Source organism: Hirundo rustica, chromosome 26 (assembly GCF_015227805.2).
Source record: "Hirundo rustica isolate bHirRus1 chromosome 26, bHirRus1.pri.v3, whole genome shotgun sequence".
Classification (NCBI taxonomy): domain Eukaryota; kingdom Metazoa; phylum Chordata; class Aves; order Passeriformes; family Hirundinidae; genus Hirundo; species Hirundo rustica.
In genome coordinates, this window is record NC_053475.1 from 3630590 (window position 1) to 3653898 (window position 23309).

At 55.5% G+C, this 23309-nt stretch overlaps 2 protein-coding genes and 1 long non-coding RNA gene across 3 annotated transcripts; 2 read left to right on the forward strand and 1 right to left on the reverse strand.

Moving 5' to 3' along the window:
* Positions 1 to 4766: 4766 nt before the first annotated feature.
* On the forward strand, positions 4767 to 8959 carry PEAK3 (PEAK family member 3). Its single transcript, XM_040086497.2, has 5 exons — positions 4767 to 4873; positions 5450 to 5631; positions 6249 to 6733; positions 6830 to 6898; positions 7386 to 8959. The coding sequence occupies exons 1-5, from the start codon at positions 4767 to 4769 to the stop codon at positions 8385 to 8387; spliced, it is 1845 nt and encodes a 614-aa protein (XP_039942431.1). The 3' UTR covers positions 8388 to 8959.
* A 2470-nt stretch (positions 8960 to 11429) lies between these two features.
* Positions 11430 to 15326, reverse strand: OAZ1 (ornithine decarboxylase antizyme 1). The gene is given in 6 exon segments (XM_040086953.1): positions 11430 to 11958; positions 12079 to 12164; positions 12717 to 12889; positions 13000 to 13086; positions 13088 to 13145; positions 15151 to 15326. Coding segments are annotated over 6 exon segments (651 nt in total). The 5' UTR covers positions 15267 to 15326; the 3' UTR covers positions 11430 to 11827.
* Positions 15327 to 15644: 318 nt separating this feature from the next.
* Positions 15645 to 19975, forward strand: LOC120763537 (uncharacterized). Its single transcript, XR_005704106.1, has 3 exons — positions 15645 to 15685; positions 16916 to 16986; positions 19522 to 19975. It is a non-coding gene; the product is annotated as an uncharacterized LOC120763537 (long non-coding RNA).
* Positions 19976 to 23309: the final 3334 nt, after the last annotated feature.

Sequence of the window (23309 nt, forward strand, 5' to 3'; positions counted from 1 at the left end):
CCGAGGGGTTGGGAGATTTGAGGGGCACAAGTGGCTGCTTAGATCATCACCCCCACCCTGTTCTGCTCTCACAGGGTGCCATCCATCCATCCATCCATCATTCATCCATCATTCATCCATCATCCATCCATTCCCATCCATCCATCTCTCCATCCATTCATCTGTCCATCCATGGATCCATCCATCCATGATTCCATCCATCCATGGATCCATCCATCCATGATTCCATCCATCCATGGATCCATCCATCCATGATTCCATCCATCCATGGATCCATCCATCCATGGATCCATCCATCCATGATTCCATCCATCCATGGATCCATCCATCCATGATTCCATCTATCCATCATCCATCTGTCGGAGTCTGGGGCATTCCTTTGGTTGCCCTGGAGGGTCAGAGACCTGGGCAGAGGATCCATCCATCCATCCATGGATCCATCCATGGATCCATCATTCATCCATCCATCCATGGATCCATCCATGGATCCGTCATCCATCCATCCATCCATGGATCCATCCATCCATCCATGGATCCATCCATCCATCCATCCATCCATGGATCCCTCCATCCATCCATGGATCCATCCACCCATCCATGGATCCCTCCCTCCATCCATGGATCCCTCCCTCCCTCCCTCCCTGCCGTGGGTCCGGCTGTCCCCGTGGCCCCGCGTGCCCGGTGCCCCTCGCCCCCGAGCCGTGCATGCCGTGTCCTACCAGGGTCCTGTTTGGTGTCTGGGGTTTTTTAACCTTGGGAGGGGGGTGGGAGGGGGCTGGGAGGGCGGGGAGGGGGTCGGGCGTGGACCCTCACGTGGGAGCAAAGGGCAGTGCAGACCTGGCACAGTTTTCCATGTAACGAGCATGTGAGATGTATTTGTGAGCAAAACAAAAAAAGGGGGGTGAAAGTGACTTTTGTGGCTCATTTGGGTTTTTCTCCCCCTTATTCTTCCTCATGTGCCTCAATAAGAAAAGGCAAAATCAGTGGGCAAAGGCTGAGCAGGACCTGGAGAGGGCAGGAGCACCAGAGTTCTCACCTTTGAGCTCTCCAGACGTGCTGTGACCTGGGAGCCCCCCGGAATTCCCAGCAGACCTTTTCCCGTTCCCGGGGCTCTGCTGGGATTTGCAGCCCCTGAGTCCATCACCACCATCAGTCCCACAAACCCCACATAAAGAATGTGAAACCGCCTCCCAGAGGGTACCAAAGTCCATATTAATAACTAATAAATGATTAATGCACGTGTGCTAACGAACTGCTGCTGCTGTTAATCGATTATTAATTATTAATGCAGCGTTTATAAGGCTGTGCAAAGGCAGCGTCTCGAGTCCTGCTTGCAGGAAAATTGGGGTTTGGGGGGGTTAAAAGGAGTCACATCCACACAAGAGTGCAGGGATGCGCACAGGCACACCCACAGAGCCAAATCCCTCGGGTTGGCGTGGAAAATTGGGCACTGGGCGCGCGTGCCAGGGGAAACTGAGGCACGGGCGGGGGGCACTGCCGTGGGGCAGGAGCCAGTGGGGAGGGGGAGGTGGTTCCTCCTCCCGGCGCCCCCAAAGCCACCCCTGGCCTTGGCAGAGCTGCCACCGCTGTCCCCACCGCGGCCTCTGCCAGCCCAGTGTCCCCTTGCCCCGCTGTCCTTGTGACCCCTCCGAGGGGCCGCTGCCCGGCCCCAAACGCCCCCCGGGCCCCTTCGCCAGGCTCAGTGCGCGCCCCAAACGCCCCCGTGCCCCTTTACCAGGCTCGGTGCGCTCCCCGCTCCTGACCCCAAACCCCTCTGTGCCCCTTTGCCAGGCTCGGTGCGTGCCCCGCTCCCGGCCCCGAACCCCCCCGTGCCCCTTTGCCAGGCTCGGTGCGCTCCCCAAACCCCTTTGTGCCCCTTTGCCAGGCTCGGTGCTCTCCCCAAACCCCCCCGTGCCCCTTCGCCAGGCTCGGTGCGCTCCCCAGTCCCGGCCCCAAACCCCCCCGTGCCCCTTCGCCAGGCTCGGTGCGCGCCCCAAACCCCCCGTGCCCCTTCGCCAGGCTCGGTGCGCTCCCCAGTCCCGGCCCCAAACCCCTCTGTGCCCCTTTGCCAGGCTCGGTGCGCTCCCCAGTCCCGGCCCCAAACCCCTCTGTGCCCCTTTGCCAGGCTCGGTGCGCTCCCCAAACCCCTCTGTGCCCCTTTGCCAGGCTCGGTGCGCTCCCCACTCCCGGCCCCAAACCCCCCCGTGCCCCTTCGCCAGGCTCGGTGCGCTCCCCGAACCCCCCCGTGCCCCTTTGCCAGGCTCGGTGCGCGCCCCGCTCCCGGCTCTCCCAGCACGGAGCGGGCTGGCACCGGGAGCGGCGCGGCGCTGGAAGCACAGCAATGCCTCCATCTGCCGGAGAAACGTTCCTGGGCCGCTCCGGTCCCGCAATTCCAGCCCCCCACAGACGCCCCGGGGTCCGGGGGGGCTCCAGCTCCCACCCCAGCACACGAGGGAAGCTCCCTTGGTTGCCAAATCACCGGGGCGCTGCAGCCCCCGCGGGCCGGGCCACAGCTGCCGGGGGAGGAAAGAGGAAATTGGGGTTTGTCTCTCTCATTTCCTGCTTCAAGACGCGTTTCGTGGCGCAGGGAGGTGAAGGTCCCAGCTCCTGCCTGTGCCCGGGGCTGTGGGGACGCGCTGGGAGCCAGGACTGAACCTCCTGCTCCTTTTGGGGGTGAGCTGCAGGGTGGAGGTGCCGAGAGAGCACCCAGGCGGGTTCAGTGGCCCAGGGATCACCCAACCTGCCCTGAGCCAGGCGTGGAGCATCCCCACAGCGCCCACGGGCTGGGGGAAAAATGTCACGGAAAAATAAAACCCAGCAAATGGTAAAGACAATTAGAAAACTGCAATTTTCCAGCGGCTGCGTTTGAAGATCCTATCGCCCACTGGGAAGAGAAACCAATTTCCTTACAAACCAAAAAATGCTGGAGCTAAGAAAAGTTTCCCTGCATCAGTCCCCTGAATCCAGGGGGAAAAGGGCTCAGCAGCTCCTGGACCAGAGTCTGCAAATGCCATCGGTGCCATCGGTGCCACCAGTGCCATCAGGGCCGTGTCCTGCAGCTGATTTATCCACCTGGAACAGGCAGCAGGACCCACCAAAGGACTCAGGGATGCTCCATGGCTTGCACAATTAAATCACCATTTTGCACAGTCCTGCAGAGTTTGGCAACAGGAAAGGAACGTCCTTGTTAAGGGCTCGGGTGGATTTTAAACTTGGCATTTTCTCCTTGGTTGTAATAAGACAAATGAGGAATTTCACAGCTAAAAGGCAGCTCCTGGCTGCCCCTCTTTCCCTGGCCACTTCTCTCCAGCTTGGCAGGATCACAGGCGTGGCAGGAATTCTGTAATTTTATTCCTAACATTTTCTGGTACTTCTTAATGGTAATTTTATTCATTAGGGGAGAAAAAAAAAAAAAAAAACAATGATGCTTCTAACAAATTTCTTCCTTGTGAGGGTGGGGAGTTCCTGGCAGAGCTGTGGCTGCCCCTGGATCCCTGGCAGTGCCCAAGGCCGGGCTGGATGGGTTTGGAGCAGCCTGGGGCAGTGGGAGGTGTCCCTGCCACGGCAGGGGTGGCACTGGATGGGCTTTGAGGACCCTTCCAACCCAAACCAGTTTGAGTTTCTGGTGCAGCGTGGGGTGGGTGGTGCAGGTTGTCCCCTCCCAGAGCCCTGCACCTCCTCCCTGAGCTGGATCCAAGCGTGACTCAGCCCCACAGGGTTTTTTATCAGCTCTCACACGCGGCCTCAGCGCCCAGAAACGGCCCCGGCCAACGGCCACAGCCCCGGGCTGGCCTGGAGTGGGCTGGGAAATACGGAAATAAATACAGGGGAAGGGAACTGCGGGCTCCTGCCGGGGGTGGCTGCAGGCTCACAGCACCCACCCCGGCCCAGCCCGGCCCCCCAAAGCCCTGCAGAGGTGCCTGATCCGGGGTCCCGCTGTCCTGGTTGTGTGGTTGGGTTCAAGCGGGGAAATTTTCTGCTTTCCTCACGGAAACCCAAAGTCCCGAAGCCTGCTCCTCCCAACCTCGCTGCTCCCTGGAGAAATCCCTGCAGCTGCCTTCTCACAGCGCCCACAGTGGCACCACTGATGACTCCAAGAGCGAATACAAGGGGGGAAATGTTGAAATATTTGGGGTTTCGAGTGTGTTTTAAAAGTGACTTCATCCTAGAGGGGACGGATGCCGATGGGAGGATTTTTTCCAGCAAATGAGTTGAGTCACTTGATGCTCTTTGAGCACCTGTAAAGCTCTGGGAGACAATAAAAAAAGGTGTTTTCCAAGAGCTGGGCTCCTCTCATGCAATGGATGCAGGAAATCCCGGCAAAAAGACAGATTACAAATCTAAGAATGTTCTGAGCTAGAAGAGAACCACAGGGATCATCATCAAGTCCAACTCTTAGGGGAATTGAACCCACAACCCCGGTTCGTGGAAGAAAATGAAAATATTCCTCCTTGCCAACCCACCCAGAGTAACAACCCCGAGGAAGGGGAATTAATTCTGTGATGTGCGGGGGGTTTGTGGGGACAATCCCCCCCTCGGAGCAGCTGCCACCCTTAGCGCCCTCCAGGAAGGAGGAGCAGCCTGAAGCTCCCCGGGGACACAAATCCACACTGGAAGGTGACACAGCGATGCCAGGGGGCTCCGGGGGCCGCCGGGGAGCGAGGCCAAACCCCGGCTTCCTCCAGCCGAGCACGGAGCAGGTTTTGAAAGCACATCCTGCCTGGGGCGGGGAGCAGCGCCTTGCGCAGCCCAGAGCCGAGCGGACCATGGGCAGCGCCAGGACGGGCCGGGATGGGCACCGGGAGCTGCTGCGGGTCCGGGATGCGGAGCTGGTGCCCCGCGGGACCGCCACGCTGCCGGGGACAGCTCACAGGTAACGAGGGGCTCGGGAGGAGCTGCTCCGCACGGCCCAGAGCTCTGTGCTGGGCGGTAACCCGGGGGGCTCGGGGGTCTCACTGCGGGCACAGCTGGACTCGCTCAGCCGCTGCTGGCCCCGGCAGAGCGGGGAGGTTCCGACAAAGCCACCAAAGCGGCTTTGGTACCGCTGAGAGAGCCCGGTGCCAGGACAGGGAAGTGAAAGCCGGCGGCTCCATCGCAGTGCCCTCCTCCCTCTGCTCCCTCCCCGTTCCCCACCCCACAGACCCCTGTCCTGTCCCTCAGGCCTGGGGGTGCCAAAGGCTTTTCCTGCTCTCGTCCCACACCTCTGCCAGCACTGGGGTCACCCGGCAGGGAGCACAGGTCACCATCAGCCGCTGTGCACACGGGGTGTGCCCCCGCGGGTGGGAGCCGGCGCCTGTGGAGCCCCTCGGGGCAGCTCCCACGCCCAGCATTTCCCAGTGCGGCAGCCGGAGTCGCTGGGCCACCAAACTCCCCGTGTTTCTCCCCAAAACCACCCCGCCAAGGCTCCGCAGGCCGCTGCTTCCCCTTTTCTCCGTGCTCTTCCTCTGAGGCGGCCCCGGAGGCAGCGGGACCCGGGGCTGACGCTGCCCCCGGCTCCGAGCAGGGCCAGCTCCGCGCTGCGCAGTGCCCGCCTGGACCCGGCTGCCCCCGGACTGGCCACCCCCATGCCGGACACGCCGAGGGGCTGCTCCCCTGGGTCCCCCAAATCTGCCCTCATCTACAGCAACGTGGGTGAGTGACGTCCTGAGCCCACTGTGCCCCTGCCTGCAGAGGTGGCACCTCGGCTCTGCTGTCCCTGTCCTCCCCCCGTGTCAACCCTCTGGCTGGTGTGGGGTGTGGCTTTGGGGCTGGAAATCTGCAGGGAGGGCAAAGAACAACGTGCTGTACTCCCATCCCATCCCACCCCACCCCATCCCACCCCATCCCATCCCATCCCATCCCATCCCACCCCACCCCATCCCATCCCATCCCACCCCACCCCACCCACCCCCATCCCATCCCATCCCATCCCACCCCACCCCATCCCATCCCATCCCACCCCACCCCACCCCACCCCATCCCATCCCATCCCATCCCATCCTGTCCCGTCCCATCCCATCCCATCCCATCCCATCCCACTCCATCCCATCGCATCCCATCGCATCCCATCCCATCCCATCCCATCCCATCCCATTCCATCCCACCCCATCCCATCCCACCCCATCCCATCCCATCCCATCCCATCCCATCCCATCCCATCCCATCCCATCCCATCCCACCCCATCCCACCCCATCCCATCCCATCCCATCCCATCCCATCCCATCCCATCCTCTGCTCTGTCCTGTCACGTCTGTCCCTCCCTCCCCAGGAGAGCTGCGTGCCCACCTCGTTCCCCGCAAGGCCAGCCGAGGGGAGGGCGCTGGGAGACCCCTCTCTCGGCCCGACCCCGACCCCCTGCCGCCCCCGCTGCCCAAAAAGCAGCTCCAGCGAGCCGAGTCCCTCCCGGAGCCGGGATCATCCCGCGGCTGCCACGGCGACCCTGAGCCGCGGGCTGGCAGCGTCCTCTACGGCATCCCCGCACCCCTCCGGCGGCTCGGGCAGGGGGCTTCCCCTCCGGACAGACCCTCCTGGGCACCCAAGAAGCCGCTGACCAAGTCCCAAAGCCTGGGGGAGCCGCTGGCCCGGAGCAGCCCCCAGACAGCCCCGCTCCCCAGCCTGAAGGAGCTGACATTCGGGACGGCGGACGGGGAGCTGGGGCAGCTCCTGGAGAGCCCGGCCGGGGTCTGTGGGGTGATTTTGGGGTGCCAGGAGGCCTCCCTGGCCCGGCTCTCGGCTCACATGCAGGAGGAGCTGGTGGGGCCCGAGGAGAGGCAGCAGCTGCTGGAGGCAGAGCTGGCCGGGAAGCGCTGGGCAGCGCTCGGGCTCCTGGACCCCCAGCCCTGCTGCCAGAGCGGGGACGCCTGGTACTTCAGGGTGGGCTTCACCTTCGAGCACAGCCAGCTGCAGTTTGCAGCCAAGGTAAGGGGGGGATCGGGGTGAAAGCCCTGGGGGGTGCAGAGGGAGCCGGGAGATCCAGGAGCGTTGGCTTTTCCATGGAACACGACGCTGGGGCCACTTCCCCTTTCTGCAGCCACTTCTGCATTTGCTGCATGAGAGCTGCTGGCGGCGGCTGGGTGAGGAGGGTGACACTTCCCGTGGGACCAAGGACACGTCAAAAACGGCCCTGCTGGGGGAACATGTCCTGGGGACAGCCAGAGGGACCAGCACATGTGAAGGAGAGGCCCGAGCAGAGCTGGCTGCCCCAGAGAGCAGGATGAGAGCCCAGCCCATCTGGGGGCTGTGCTCATGGCCCAGCTCTTGCTCAAAGCCATCCTGGCTCCGATCCTGTCTTCAGAGGGTGCAGGGGGACCACAGCACCACGTGTGGGTCAGAGCTGGCGGGGTGGCCCAGCCCAGGGCAAGGCTCTGTCCTTGCACAGCTGGCCCTGTCCTGTGTGTCCCCGCAGGTCCCCAAGCCGTGCTGCTCCAGCCTGGGCGTGCAGAGCTTCCTGGGGACGCACTGCAGCATCCAGCGCCTGCTCGGCCGCTTCACCGACCGCCTCCCCCCGGAGCTGGTGCTCCCAGGAATCCCTGGAAAACAGAGTCAGAGCCCTTCCAGGGAGGAACCAGCCTGTCCTGCCCCCCAGCCTGTCCTGCAGGTGCTCCTTTGTGCCGAGGTTCCCCAGCAGACCCTGGCAGACTTCGTGAAGAGCTCCCACGCTTTGCACAGGACCAGCCCCGGGCACTACGAACGCCTGGGCTGCCTCCTGCTGCTGCAGCTGTGCATGGGGCTGGAGCACCTCCGGGGGCAGAACGTGGCCCAGGGGGACCTCTGCCCCGAGAACCTGCTGCTGGTGCAGTGCCCGTGTCCCCCCCGGAGCCAGCAGGGCCAGAAGGAGCCGCTGGGGCTGTCCCTCCCACGGCTGCTCATCAGCAGCTTCTTCAAGGTGCAAGAGAGGCAAAGACCTTGTTCCAGCAGCCAGGAGCAGGACTGGAGCCGGGGTCTCGCTGCGCCCTCCCCTCCAGCAGCAGCTGAGCTGAGTGTGGGCAGGCTGATCTATCAGATCTTGCACGTGGACATCTCCCTGGAGAACATTTTGGGCTTCGGGAGCGAAAGGCTTCCCGAAATCCCCTCGCTGTCCATCTACTCGGTGGGACTGAAGCGTTTGGCCACGCTGCTCCTGCACAGGGACCCTCACCAGAGGGTGTCCGTCGAGCAGGCCAGGGGCATCCTGCAGGTGCTGCTCTGGGGGCCGCGCCAGGAGCTCTTTGGCCAGAGCAGGAGGAGCCCGGCGCTGCTCCGGAGCTGGCTGGAGGTCAAGAGGGCTCTGCTGCTCCTGAGGTTTGCGGAGAACTCGGCTGGGGCCAGGGCCAGCCCCGGCCTGGAGGAGTGGCTGTGCTGCCAGTACTTCCAGGGGGTCACCGAACACACCCTTAACCAAATCACCCAGATCCTCTATGATCCCTAAACCAGCCCCCAGTTCAGCCTACCCAAAGGTCTCCTCAAAGGCAACCTGGCCAAACCTGTCCCTGCCCATGGCAGGGGAGATGAAACTAAAATATTTTTAGGGTCCTTTCAGCCCAAATCATTCCACGATTCTATGAAATCCACCAGTTCCTGAGAAATCCAAGCAGGTCCTCGCTGGGAAAACAAATCTAAACCCACTCCCCTCATAGGCCATGAATGATAAAGTTGGGATCAAACTCCCAAACACAGGGTGTGGTTTTATATCCTCAAACAATTTTTGCTCAATCCTCTAAGTCTGGTTTATCAGAACATCTGAGGAAAGGCAGCTGGATGGGAGCCCCAAGCACCAATTTAGTGGCTGATAATGCCAAGTAAAGTTTATGGGGTTCAGACTTTGCACAAAACCCCCTCAGAGCCTTTTTGCAGCCACCAGGTTTTTGCTGTTTTAAGTAACACTCAAAGCCACCCATCCATCACAGCTCACCCTTCTCAGCGAAGGAGAAACAACAGCTCCTTCAGCCTGTGCTTCCCAGAGACAATTTGTGGCACAGTCACAAATAAAGATGACATTTTAAAGGGAAAAATACAGCTTCAATAAAACCTGGAGCTGAGCCTCTCAAACACTGGTCCTTTATGTGCTTCTTCGTCAGCGTTGCACACTCCAGGGGTGGATCCAGAGGGAAACACAAAGCCAAGCTGCCCTGACCAGTGGTGATTACCCAGAACAAGCCCCCATGGGCTCTGGTGAGCAGCTCAGGTGAGTTCATGGGCACCAAGGCAGGGCTGTGGCATCTGCTCCTTGCTGTGAAACCCTTGGCAGCACGTGGGACCTGGACACAGTCCCCAAATCCACGTGGACGCCTAGGGACCAGCATGGTCAGGTCATTTAAATGATTCCTCAGCAATTAATCCACTCACAGCCATCTAGACTGGGTATCAGGAAAAATTCCTTCACTGAAAGAGTGATCGGGTATCAGCACAGCTGCCCAGGGCAGTGCTGGAGTCACCATCCCTGGAAGTGTTCAAACAACGTGTGGAGGTGGCACCTGGGCACGTGGGTGGTGGTGATGGGGTAATGGTCAGACTCGATCTCAGGAGGTTTTTCCAACCTGGACAGTTCCATGATTCAGTGAGCCCATCACCTGCCAGCAGCAGGGCTGTGCACACAGTGGGGCAGAGCCTCCCCATGCCGTGCCCATGGATGTGGCAGTGGCTCCCCAGGCCATCACCTGGGCACAGCTGGAGCGGGGAGGGTTCCTCCCAGAGCCCTGGAGCTCCAAAAAACAAACATAAACCAGAGCTGGGGCCCTCTGAAGGTGCAGAGAGCAGCTCAGTCCCAGCTCCCCGGTTGGTTTGCTCCCACCTGAGGCGGCACCCAAATCCCGCAGTGCAGCCTCCCTGCCCAGGCTGGACCCCATCAACCCTGGCACAGAAATGGGGCTCAGATCTCATTCCAGGCTCTCTCCTGGGTGCCCCAGCCCCGCCGTCCCTGCCTCTCCTGCAGTATGTGCCGTGGCTACGAGAGGGCAGTAAAGGCCACGGCACAGCCCCTCATCCCGGGGGGACAAAGCCAAACCCTCTCCCGTGGCTCCTGCCGGCCCAGCCCAGCAGCTCCAAGGACCCACAGCGCCCCTGACCCGGTTTCCAGCGTGGGTGACCCCCTCCCCTTCTGCCAGGAGCATCCAAAGTCACCAAAACGTCCCGTGGAGGCAGGATCAGGCACATTCCACACTCCCATCCCTGCGGAGAACAGAACAGGGCACTGGTACCACCACATCGAAGAGGAAAACAGGGATTGTTCCAGATAACCAGCACAGGAAGCTCAGCTCTGTGCCAGCCTGTTGAGCAAAACAAGGACACCCTCCCCTGGTCATGCCACCACCAGGAAATCCTGGAATATCCTGAGCTGGATCCCACAAGATCATCATTCCAGCCCCTGTCCCTGCACAGACACCCCAACAATCCCACCCTGAGCACCCCTGAGAGCGCTGTCCAAACGCTCCTGCAGCTCTGGCAGCCTCGGGGCTGGGACCATTCCCTGGGGAGCCTGGGCAGTGCCCAGCACCCTCGGGGGGAAGAACCTTTCCCTGAGCTCCATCCCAAGGCCTGGCCCAGGCTCAGCTTCGTGCAGCTTCCCAGTGTCCTGTCACTGGCCTTCCAAAAACGCTCCCAGGACAAGAGTTGTAGGGCCACAAGAGGATTGGGAGCCAATTAAAGGGCCCAGCAAGAGCCCCCACTTTGCACCACATCACTGCTCACACAGCCCCAGGTTGCCCTGTGCCGCATCTCCGAGGAGTTTCAGGGAATATTTCAGTGAATCCCACAGGATTCCAGCAGTGCTGAGCCCAGGGATGGGCAGTGGGGGGAACTTCAGGCTCTCACTCACACCTTGCACAGCACTCACATCTCCCAGGGCCCCACTCAGAGACTCAGGTGAAATAAACCCAGCCCAGGGATTCCCTGCTCCCAGGGTTTATAGAGGAAAGATTCACCACCTCCAGCAGTGCCAGACAAGCCTGCAAGTACTGAAAAACATGGAAATACCACACTTTTAAAGCTCAGCCCCTTTGGAGATTTAACTTCAGTTCAAGGTTTGTTAATTCCAGCGTCACAAGGAGCCCCTTCCCCTTCTGCTCACCCTCCTGCACACCGAGGGGTGTGTGTGGGCCCTGAGCACAGCCCCAGGGACACCCCGGAGCTGCAGGGGTGCCACAGACCTCCCCAGCTCATGGCCAGAACTCCTGGAGTCACCCTGCACACGCTGGAAAGGCCACACACTGTTAGGGGAACATTAAAATTCCAACTATTTAAGTTGCGTATCTGGTATTCAAAGCAGCCACGGGCTGAGCTGATCACGTTCCACTTGAGACTTCCCAAGCAAATCACACCTACAGAAACACTGGCAGAGCAGGGAAGCACTGGTCCTAATTACCACACCTGCTAATTGTTCACTAAAAGTAGACTTTTCCAGGATTGCTGGATAATTCCAAGCCCTGTCAGAGCACATCCATGGGTTCCAGTCAAGCAAAGAACGAGCAAAGCCTTTCCACACCTGCAACTTTAATGGTTGGGGCAGTTCCAGAGCCACCTCTTCAAGAGTGCAAGTCTTTAAACAGCTTAAAACCAGCAATAAAAAGTAAAATATAAATTTTTATTTAGAATTAAAGCAAATACTTCAGTATCACAAACACAATATTAAACTTCAAGAAATATACTGCTAAATTTGGAGGGAGCATTTATTTTTGCACAACCACGACATGCGCACAAAATCCAGAGAAAAGATGTGGAGTCTGAAATTTTCAACATCTCACCACCAAAGCAGCTGGGTCACACAAGGTTTCGTACAAGAGTTAAGATAGACTGGAATAAGATGTTGACAAAATTTCTACAGAATCATCTTTATAGACAACAAGAAAGCTCTAAAGAGGCAAACATTGCAATCTAGTCTTCTTCTGCTGAGTCTCTCTCAAACGTGTAGGCCATGAAGCAAGCATCTGGTCTCTTGGGGACAAGGGGATGCCCTGGTCTCACAATCTCAAAGCCCAAAAAGCTGAAAGTACGGAGCAGTGCAGCTAGAAAATAAAGCAAGAGACAGGTTTCACCCACAGGATACTAAAAGAAAAAAAAACCAAAAACCCTTGGATTTCCACCCAAAGGCATTCTGTGCCTTTGGAGGTGCAGGGAACACCCACCTCTGTCATCTCTGTTCTTGTGGAAACAGATGAACACGTGTTCAACTCGGAGCTGTTCTTCAGCAAACTCGAGAAGAACTGCAAAACTGCAAGAGAAACACCAGGGGCTCAGTGCACATGGAATAGGGAATGTCCTGGGATGGGAGGAACCCCCAGGGATCACCAGTCCAAGCCCTGGCCCTGCACAGCACCCCAACAGTCCCACCCTGAGCGTTATCCCAACGCTCCCGGAGCTCTGGCAGCGAGTGCTTCTCCAGGGAGAGCCAGCAAGGCCCTGAGAGCCAATCCACACAGCAATGCCCACGGGACAGGCACAGCCTGGAGCCCCACACCACCAGACCCCAAACCCCAGGCAGAACTCAAGGGCAGGACTGCTTGGTGGCACAGAAAATGCGTTTGTGACACGTTGTGAAGGAGCTGCAGGGACGGACCCAAAGCAGCCTGGAGTTCTCAGTGCCTAAACCAGCCTGAAATCCCAGACTTCGGGCTGGTTCTGCCTGCAGCCCCGAAACCAGGCTCGCAAGAGAGCCTCAAGTACCAAAACTAAACCTAAGCTTTCAAAGTACAAAGAGCAAAGTGCTCTCCCACCCCGCTGAGAGGCCTGGTGTTAACCCAGAGCCAAGTTTTCCCTGGCCCACCTGTCCTTGCTCCCCTCAGGCAGAGCACCACTGGGAATTTCAATGTAGAGGTTGTTGTTGTTCAGCACTGCTCTCCAACTGATGTGTTTGGCATCTGTAAGCCTTGACTGGACATTGAGAATTCTTGTCCTGTTGTTAGGTGTTAGTTCTTCTGTGACATTCAGCCGATTATCCTGCAGCAGGGAGAAGGGCAGAGTTATTTTTCCATTCATTTTTTTGGAGGAGGGATTGAGGCAGGGAATGATGTCAAGCTCACCATGAGCTGCTCGCTCCTCATACTCACCGAATAAAATAAATTAGCTGAAAGATTGTGATCCCTCTGACTATTCCCTCGCCCACCTGGGATCTTCAGGGGTGGGTGAGGGACATCAGGAGCACCACCGAGGCCCCGGACCCAGGTTACTACAGCAATTGAAGGGAACCCTGGAACTGCAAAGGGAGCGTGGTTAGACAGGCAGGAAGGCTTGGACAAAGCCCTTGGACTTTCAGGATTTAAACAGTGTCAAAAAAACCCCAAACTTGGGCCAAAGGACTCCTCCCACGGCAAGGGGGAAGACAAAGGAAGCTCCACACCAGGGGCAGGGACAGTGCCCAGGGAGCTGCCACTGCAGTATTTTGAGTGAAGATTCACCTGGAGATGGAAAATACCCTGGGTGAGTGAGCCAGGTGTGTTTCTGCGCCAGGGCAGGCCTGATCTGACCTCATGAGAAGAACCTCCCTGCAGGAATGTGCTGTTTTTCTGCCCTCCTTGCTCTCAGCAGCACAAACCCCCAGCCCAACAAGGCAGGGATCACTTTTCCCTGGGATATTCACCACCAGACCTTCCCAGCTCCAGGCCAGGTCATTCCAGGGAACCATCTCCACCTCCAGCACGCTCAGCCTGAGCTGACGCCACACCTGAATCTCTGCAAAACCTCCGAAAACACCTCCGAACCTCCTCCCACCGAATTCCTCAGAGCGACTCCTCGACGCTCAGCGCTCGAGGAGGAAAAAAAAAAAAAAAAACCACTGTATTTCTGAAGATGTGAGGAATATTTTTTTAAGTTTCTCCCCATCCTTTCCGAGGCTGTTTCACTCCTCCCGTGGCAGAGCAGCGCTGGCCCCTCCCTCTGCACCATCCTTCACCCGCAGGCTCCACTCTTGAGTTGCGTCATCTCAGCAGATGCAGCAATCGAGGCCCTTGGGGGAATTTTCACAATCGTCCTGTCTCCGGGTGCCAGCAGCAGCCACTGCAGCCATTTGCAAATCCGAATAAACAGCTACAAAATAATCCACCATTTTGCACACTTCGCACCCGAGTTGCGGGGTTTGGATTGGTTTAAGGGGTTTTTTTTTTTCTTCTTTTTTTTTTTTCTTTTTTTTAATGAGCTTGAAACTTGTGATGAATAATCCGTATTAGAAAGGTTGGGAATGGGCAGAGAGGTTAAATATTATGCGCCGGAAGGTAAATTATATTTATATTTTAATGTGAAGCAAGCGCAACAATTGCGAAGTTTTCTTGAAAATACTAAATCTGCGCTAATGGACTGCGTTATTTTAATTAATTGACTCTCCGATTATTTTAAGCTCTTTGAAAGAGACGTTTTTCTTTCGTTTCTTCCAACATTATTTATTTTTATCTGAGAACGACTGCGAACTATACCTTCCTAATTTCCCTTACAAATACACCTTTAAAAACCTTTTCCAAAGGTGTTCTGTAGCAATCTTTAACGATTTCACCTTTCTGCCCCAAAAAGGTGGTGCAGAGGAAGGTTTGCAACCATGAATATATTTTATCGATGTTTAGCTGCACTTAGGGAGGAAGAAAAAAATACCTTTAACCCGCAGTTAAATATAAAAACGGTTAAAAAATTCCTTCCACAGTCCACACACGAGGTGGAATGGGCAGATTGGATATCCTGAGCATCCACCACTCCACACCAGCCACCTTAATTCAGGTATTTTCTTTCTTCCCAGCACCTGTGGGGGGGGTTTAATCTTTCGGTTGAGTTTTTAACCAACAGCTCTCGTAACACTCTTACCCTCGATTAGTTTTGCGGAGTATCCACGGTTACATAAGGGGATAACAGCCTTCAATCCTTCGATATGTTTGCCTAATTGTTGTTTTCCCCTCAGGGCCCACCCCACCCCCCTCCAGCACGGCTCCTGCCCCAGCCCTGTCCGGAGCCTCTCCCAGCCCGGGGGTGCCCTCGGGGGTCCCTCCCAGGGCCGGGACAGCGCTGGGAACTCAAAAGTCACCATTTTTTGGCGTTTTTTCCACCCTCCCCTACCGCCTTTCCCCGCGCGGCGGGGGCCAGGCCGCCCCTCCCCCGCCGGCCACGCAGCGTCCCGCGCCCCTCTCCGGCCACCAGGGAGGCGACAACGAGGATGAGGAAGAGGAATGAGGTAGCGAGTGCCCGGCGGTGCGAGGCTGAGGGAGGCCGCGGCGCCTCACCTGCTCTGTCCGGTACTGAGGCTCAGCACAGCGGGCATGATGGTGCTTTTATTCCCCTCTTTCTCTCTAGCGAAGCAGTGGCTGTTGAGTATCCGTTGCAGGGAGGATTTCACCATCCGGCCGCTCTGGTCCGAACCCCGAAACCCTCCGCCGCCTCCTCCCCCGCTCCCCAGGCGCTGCTACACAAAATGGCACCGCGGCCGCAGTACCTCCTTATATACCCTCTGTCTGCCACGCCCCCTAGGAGACTGCGCCCCTCAGCGCGTGCCTCGCCCCCCCACGGCTGGGCAGTTTCTATTGGATAATTTAGGTGTCTATTAGCGAATCTCGCTGACTATTGGCTGAACTCCGCGCGGGGGGCGGGACATCGGCTGGGGATGCTGCACGGGAGGCGGGGGGTTGCTGCGCGTGATTGGCTGCGCGCGCCGCGGGCGGGCGGGGCCTGGCGGGGCATCGGCCGGCGGGCGCCGCGCAACCCCTCACTGCCCTCGGAGCCGCCGGTTCGAGTCCCGCGCCCGCGCCCCGCCCGGCTGAGGTAACCGGGGGGGCCGGGGGAGGAGCGGGGTGTGAGGGAGCGCGGGGAGGGAGAGACGTGAAGAGTCACGGAAAGAGATGGAAAAACACGGACAGACGCGTAGGGTGCAGCCCCGGGGCTGGAAGCAGCGGAGGGGCGGCAGCAGGACCCCCTGTGGTACCCCCGGGGGCATCGCCGCCCTCAGAGCTTCGCACAAAGCTCGGTGCTGAGGGAAAATTTTAATTCAAAACTAGTAATAACCCCCCCACAAGTAGTGGGGAGGATCCCTGAAAGGTCGGGCTGGGCTTGTGAGCTGGTTTTGTGGAGAGTGTCCCCTTTGGCCTGGCTGTGGTTTATGGATTTACAGGGGAATAGGGATGGGGAATAGATGGTTTGTGGATCTAGAATGGAATAAGGATGGGGAATAGTTGGTTTATGGATTTATAAGGGAATAGGGATGAGGGACAGTTAGGTCAAGGATTTATAAGGGTATAGGGATGGGTAACAGTTAGTTTATGGGTTTATGGTGGAAAAGGGATAAGGAATGGGTGGTTTCTGTATTAATAGGGGAATAGGGATGGGGAATGCTTGGTTCATAGACTTATAGTAAAATAGGAACGAGGAAAGGTTGGTTCCTAGATTTATAGCGAAATAGGGATGAGGAAGGGTTGGTTTATGGATTTATAAGGGAGTAGGGATGAGAAATGGTTGATTTGATGGGGAATGGGGATAGGGAATGGTTGGATCTTGGATTTGTAGTGGAATAGGGATGGGGTACAGTTGGTTTATGGATCAATAGGGGACTGGGGATGGGGAATGGTTGACAGTGATGATCTTTTAGGCTGAAAAGGTTAAAAGGCTAAAGCGTTTTTGCTGTGCCTTCATGAAGAAGTGGGTAAATCCTGGTTATTTACACAGCAGAAGTTGGGCTCACCCCTATAACAGCCAACCTGTGCCCTCTGCTTTCCATCTCCTGCCTGGGGCTTGGAAATCCAAGGCTTGGGGATGTGGTTGGGTCTTTCTGCAGTCCCACAACTAGGGGAGGGAGGGAAGGATGGGAATTTGGAAACAGGACACCTCCACTGCCCTTCTGGATGGGATTGATGGAAACACAGCTTCATCCCTTGGGGGTGAGGGTCAGCCTTCAAAATCCATCTAAAAGCAGCAAATGTGCCCAAAAAGCTAAATAGGTCGTCATTCCCATGGGTTTGGGAATTGGATCTTCAGCTAAGCCATTTCTGACAATTTCAGCCTGAAAAGCAAAGCAGAAGCACATCCTGAGCAGTGGATTTTGTCCTGTATGCAGAGCTCAAAATAATGATGTAAGTGATGGTATTTGCAGGCAGGAATGCCTTGTAAGTTAAGTGGGGAAAGAACCAAAGAAAGATACATTGTCACGGTTTTTAAAAAAATCACGGTTTTAATTTAATCATTTTAATTTTCCATTAAAAAACTTGTAGATGGCTGCATTTCTTTTTGCTTCATCAACTCGGGCCCCAACACACCTATTCCATTGCCAGCAGCTACCAGAGCTGCATTTGGCCGCTTCTTAGGGGGTTTTATTCCTACCTTATTTTCTTTTCCTTGAAAACATCCCCAGGCAGGAGCTCTGAGCACAATGGATTGATTGGCTCCACTTTGCAGAGGGATCATTGTCTAAATCTCCACCCATCTTTGTGTCCCGAAGCTGCTGGGATAAGCCGGGATGGAACAAAATAAAACAGTGTCTGCGCTCCTGCAGCTCGGAGGAGAAGCCTGTCCTGGCCGGCAGCCAGGGAAGAATCTGGGGAGTCCTGGAAAGTAAAAGGGATGAGAGGAAAGTCCTTTTCCTGCTGCCCTTAGCTCCCAGAACACGACATAAACGGAGCTTGTGCTCACCTCACTCTCGAGATTTGGGTGTTGATTTATGGAGGGGAAACTCTTCTGTTTAATGCATTACCCAGAGTCCAGCCTGAAACAATGGGATGGCTGCAATTCCGGAATATCCGGACCACAGGGAGCACATCAGAGGAGATTTAGCAATTCCTGGTTTGTGTGTTGTGTTAGGAAGGTTTTCCTGCTGGGGGATGGAGGTGTCAGGGGGTGGAAGGGCCACATTAGCATTCGGTGATAGATTTCATTATTTCCAATAATGGCATTTATTATTCCTGTAGTAATCCGGCTGTAATTCCTTATAATGGCTCTGTGTGAGGGGAATCAGCGCCGCAGCTGTTTCCTCTTCCCCGTGAACTGGGAACAGCTTTGCCCTTTGAATCCCTGTCACCTCCATGGTCCATCACTCCATTTCACAGCTGAGTGCTTGGAGAGCTCCGGGAGCTCTGCGCTCCACAAAAGCCCAACCAACCTGTGCTGGGTTTGTGTTAAACACCACGGGGGATTAGTTCCAGCTGCAGTTTTGCTGAGATAGCCTGACTTCCACTTTAGCAGGGACAGTGATTCATAAATCCTCACACAGAAGCCTCTGACTCACAATTTTGGGATTACGGCTGAGGCAGTCGGAGATGTTGCCATCCCCAGCTGGTTTTTCACCCCTGGTTTGCCATGATTGCCCTTCTTGGGGCAGAGTAACTCTGTAGCGGGGTTGTTGTTCCAGCTGCATTCCCAGTTTGGCATCGAAGTCCCTGGAATTACCTAATTCAGGGGGCAGTGAACCCTGACAGTTTGAGCAGCCCAGCTCTGCTGTGGCACAGCAGCTTTCAACACCCAGGGAAGAGTCACAGAATCCCAGAATAGCCTGAGCTGGATCCCTCAGGGATCATCATTCCAGCCCCTGTCCCTGCACAGACACCCCAACAATCCCACCCTGAGCACCCCTGAGAGCGCTGTCCAAACGCTCCTGCAGCTCTGGCAGCCTCGGGGCTGGGACCATTCCCTGGGGAGCCTGGGCAGTGCCCAGCACCCTCGGGGGGAAGAACCTTGCCCTGAGCTCCATCCCAAGGCCTGGCACAGCTCCAGCCCTTGCTGGGCTCCTGCCCCTGTCCCAGAGCAGAGCTCAGCCCCTGCCCCTCCGCCTCCCCTCGGGAGGAGCTGCAGCCCCCGAGGAGCCTCCCCTCAGTCTCCTCTGCTCCAGCTGAACGAGCCAAGTGCCCTCAGCCCCTCCTCAGACCCTTCCCCAGCTCCATGTCCCTCCTTTGAACACTCTCCAACAGATTTGGATCCTTCTTTATTTCTTTATTGCATTGTATTTTTACAACCACGGCAAACAGAGAATCTCATCCCTCACGTTCATGTCAAATCCTGTGCGGGTGTCCTCAAACACACAAAGTCCTCCTCATTCCAGCTACCACAGCCTTTCCCTCTCCAACAGCTGCATTTCCAAGGACCCTCCCAGCCCCACAGCCAGGAGCTTGTGTCAGTTCCCCGCTGTTGAGGGAGCTCCCCAGAGAGCCCCCAGCAGGTCCCAGTTGCTCTGTGCTCTCACTCCAAGCAGGTCACAGCAACTGGGCTGCCTGAAACCTCCTGGGAAAGAATCTTGTACAGCCTGAGTTACTCAATAACCAGAGCAGTTAATGAGAAAAGGACAGAAGCACCGACTAACCGATCTCTGTTAGGGATCTGAGTTGAAATTGTTGCAGTCTGAGAAAAGCCAAGGAGTTGATTTTCCCAGATTTTCCTTTCTTAGCTCATTTCCTTCTGCTTTTTACCCTCTTTTCACAAAAGAGGCCTTAAACATTAGTTAAAATCACCAGTCAGTGGTTCTTTGTCAAGCTTTAATGGGTTTTACTTTCTGAAACAGTCTGGAAGAAGAGTTTACAGGAGCACAGGAAGAAAACCAGATTGAAAACTGTTGTGAACATATTAGAGCAAGAAATGGCTGTGGGATAAGTAACTGTCTTCCCTCTTCCCTGTGTTTTCAGGTGTGCAAGATCAGATAACACAAGATCGGTGCTTAGAAAGGTGTTCAGGAGCTGAAACACTCATAAATCTCCTACGGTTCTGAAATCCTGCACGTTGAAACCACAGCTCTGTAACATCATTTATTCCAAGAAGGAAAGATAAACCCTTCTGTCATTTAGGTGATTAAAGCAGGATTAAATCACACAGCTGCAAAAACTGCTGCTTCTGCCTGCCACTGGTGGAGCTGAGGCTGCTCCTGCATCCGTGTTCTAGAGGAGCAACAAAGCTCCAGGGAAGGGGAATGGGATAAAAATCCTTTTTGACAAGTAGCAGAAAGCCCTGTGTGTTTTGTGCTTTGCTGCATCACGCCGTCAGGGCTCTCCTGGAACGTGGGAATGGATGTTTGTGGCATTTAGCAGCATCAGGGGAATTCATCCTGCTCCGATTTGCTGACGAGGGAAGAACGACAGAGGGAAAAACGTGAGCTCCCTTCCAAAGCACGTGCAGTCAATGCATAGCATTGCCCATTTAATACCTCCCCAACAATGGGAATAAAATATATTCATTTATTAATTTCTTGAAGCAGGCTTTAAAATCAAATGGATCTGATTTGCCTTTTCTCTCTATTCCCCTGCTTGCTCTTGCAGTTTTGAGAGGTGTCTAGAGATGCAGCCAAGCACCAAAACAGGACAGAAGCTGAGGCAGAGATGTCCATCAGGACCTGTTTTCATTGAAATCATTGTCTGTGATGACTTCACCCTGTAATTTAGCTGATTTTAGTCATGGAATAATTTAAATGTTCCTGTTGGCCAGGGCTCTGTGGAGACGAAGGACAGCAAAAGCTTGTGAGGCTTTATCAAAACACTGGACAGTGTTATTTCTAAACTTATCAGACCTCTATTTTATAAGTCTTATTAAAAAAAAAAAAAAAAAAAAAAAAAAAAAAAAAAAAAAAAAAAGGCTGTTAAATCTACCCCTCTCCTTCCTTAGTACTTCTGGTTCATCTCCTCGCAGGTAACAGTTAAGTACCAGTTATCTAATTTTAACTACTCCCCCACTAAATCACTCTTTAGTGTGTCAGAATCTATTCTGATCTTTGTGGGACAAGTAATTAGAACACCTTTTCTAGCTGGAAAACTCTCCTCATTTTCATGGTCATGCCTGTGAGAATGATTTCCTTTGAAGGTCAGGTTTTCTGCAGACCCACTTGTGCTGGAAGGAGACTCTGCCAAATGAAGCCAGAATTTTTAGGTGTTTACCAGCGCAGGGAAGAATTTATTTTTCCAAGATCTTTGTGAGATGCAGAACTAGAAGAAAACAGTCATCAGGCCAACAACAACAACAAAAAAAAGTCTGTACTCTCACCAAAAACAACTTTGGAGCTCTGTTTTTCCACTTCAAAACAGCTGGCATGGAGAGGGATTGAATGCAGATGAGGTAATAGATGTTTAAAATGCTGTAAATTCTCATTTATATGAATTAGGGGTGGAATCCAACATCACCTGGGCACCTGGGAAAGGCTGAGTTCTTCTTCTTGAGTTTGCAGGATCAAACTGAGCGGTTTCCACACAAAAATAACGTGGGGGCAGGGGAGGGAGGTTGAAGTGGGAACAGGAAATCAGCTGGAATGGGGCTTGGCCAAGAGCAGGAGCCACAAGGAACACTCAGAGGGTGGCACCTTACGATTTCTGGGAAGGAGGTGTGCTGGGGCACTGTGTTGTTGTGGCTCTGTAATTTAGGGATAATGTTCCACCACGCTGATTCCTGTATTGATTTTTCTCTGGCTGTTGCTGCCGGTTATGAACAAATGGCCCCGAGGAATTTGGAGGTGGTTGCAACACAACCGAGTGAAAGACGTTGCAACAGCCTCCCTTCCCCAGCCCATTTTCTGTTTCGTTTCTGCTGGGCCAGAGGCAGCTCAGCTCCATCCCCTGTCCCGAGTTACCCAGAGGGGATGGAGCTCTGCTTCTTGCTGAGGAGTCACAGCGGAGGGGGAGTTAATTTGGGGAGGGGGAGAAGCCCTGTCCCTCCTGTTGGCATGGAGAGGGCGGTGGGGTCCTGAGCAAACCCTTTGCAAACCCCTCCACAACCAACCCCAGCATGATCAGCGTTTCAGGCTCCCTGGAATTCCTCCGTGAACATTTTCCTTCCCCTCGCTTGCTTGCTGGACACTTTGTGCGGTGGATTTAGGAGTTTATTTTTTGTTTCCATTTCCCCGCCGTGCAGGATCCATCACTATCCCAGGTTTCCCTGCAGGACTATCCCCTTGCCCAGCTGGGAAGGGGAACGGGACAGCCTGGCGTGTTTTCCTGCAGTTCCTCTTGTGCTTGGATCAGGCAGCCTCGGGGATGAGGAAGTGCACGGCGCAGCCCTGCTTTTGTAACCCCTAATTTCGTTTGGAAATGTTATCCAAACAAACAGCTGCCAGCAGGATGAGCGTTAAGACCTGTGCAGAGGCTGCTCTGTCAGAAGCGGGCTCAGAGTGAGCTTTGCCTGCTGAAACGTTTCACCCAGCAGCTCATTAACATGGAGATACTCAAAGGAGACTTTCCCCCCCGATTAGATCCTGCCCGTGATAAGAGCATTAACGAGCATATTTTCCCATAAATAAAAGGAGCGGGCCTGCAGGGCAGGGAAGGTTATTTTGCCTGGAATCAGTTCTATCCCACGCTCGCCCCTTGGAGACTTGGGGCTGAGGAAACCAGTTCACCCTGCCAGCGAGCCAGAGACCAGCAGGCAGAGGGGGGATTTCTTCCAGCTCTGTGTGCTCCACACTGCTTTATTTTGAGGATAAGCCACGTGGATTCTGTCACTGGCCAGAACTCCCTGTGCTCACGGCCAGGGCAGCCCTCGGAGTGCTGCAGGAGGGACAGGAAGGTCCAACTTTGGTATGAAGTTTCTTTTGCCAGGCTGTTTTTTGAGCTGCAGCAGGGGCAGGAAGGTGCAGCCTGGGGAAAGCTGCTTTGGCCAGGCTGTTTTTTCGAGCTGCAGGCGGCCTCGTGCTCTCTGCATCCGTGTCTGAACCAATATTTACTCAGGGCTCTGTGTACTGGGATTGTCAGCAATCCCTGCAGTGAGAGCAGGGCTGGAGCCAGCATCAGCTCAGCTTAGCAGCTTCCCTTGTTTACATCTTTTGGAAAAGTACTCCTGACTTCCAGGCTGGGGAGAGGTGGCACCGTGACAGCTCTGGCGAGCACGAGCCCTCCCTGCAGCAACCTGCCCACCCCAGAGCCTCTGCAGCCAAAAATCCCCTCTGGGATTGGGTGGGCAGCAGACCCCCAGCCTGGGCAGGCCTTGGCATCTCCCCAGGAAGTGCCAAACCTGCTCTGGGAGTGCCAAACCAAAGTCCAAACACTTGGTGCTCCCTAAGGGACTGGCAGGAAAGGAGCCCCCAGGCTGCCACCACACGCAGGAGTGGAGGCTTTAAAATGAAGGCAGCTCCAGTTCTGTGCCAGAATTTTCCAGTTTTCCCAAGGGGTTTTATTTATGAAGCTGTTCTAGGTACAGATTAACTTCCCCTGCCTCCTGTTGGTCATTAACTCTGGAGAAGCTGAGGTTTGAAGGGTCCATTGCCCGAGGAAGGGGCTGAGCACTGCAGTGTTTCACAGCCATGCTCCCATGGTGCCTGTCCCGGTGTTTCCAGAGAAATCAGATTTTAGGGAGCTGTTTATTCCCATGTGTCCTGCTGTGTGTGTCACACACAGACACCCTGACTCCTCTTTGTGAGGGCAAAACCCCACTTCCAACAGAGCTGAGCACGTGCCCCGAGCTCTTAATGAGAGCAGCAGATTTCCTAAGGTGCTGGAAG

What these genes read in the sequence shown, in the direction of transcription:
- PEAK3 (XM_040086497.2), top strand. Translation starts at nt 4,767, where the DNA reads ATGGGCAGCGCCAGGACGGGCCGGGATGGGCACCGGGAGCTGCTGCGG. An exon ending in CCTCATCTACAGCAACGTGG is followed by an intron (nt 5,632 to 6,248) that starts GTGAGTGACGTC and finishes CTCCCTCCCCAG; the next exon opens with GAGAGCTGCGTGCCCACCTC. An exon ending in CTCACATGCAGGAGGAGCTG is followed by an intron (nt 6,734 to 6,829) that starts GTGGGGCCCGAG and finishes CCCTGCTGCCAG; the next exon opens with AGCGGGGACGCCTGGTACTT.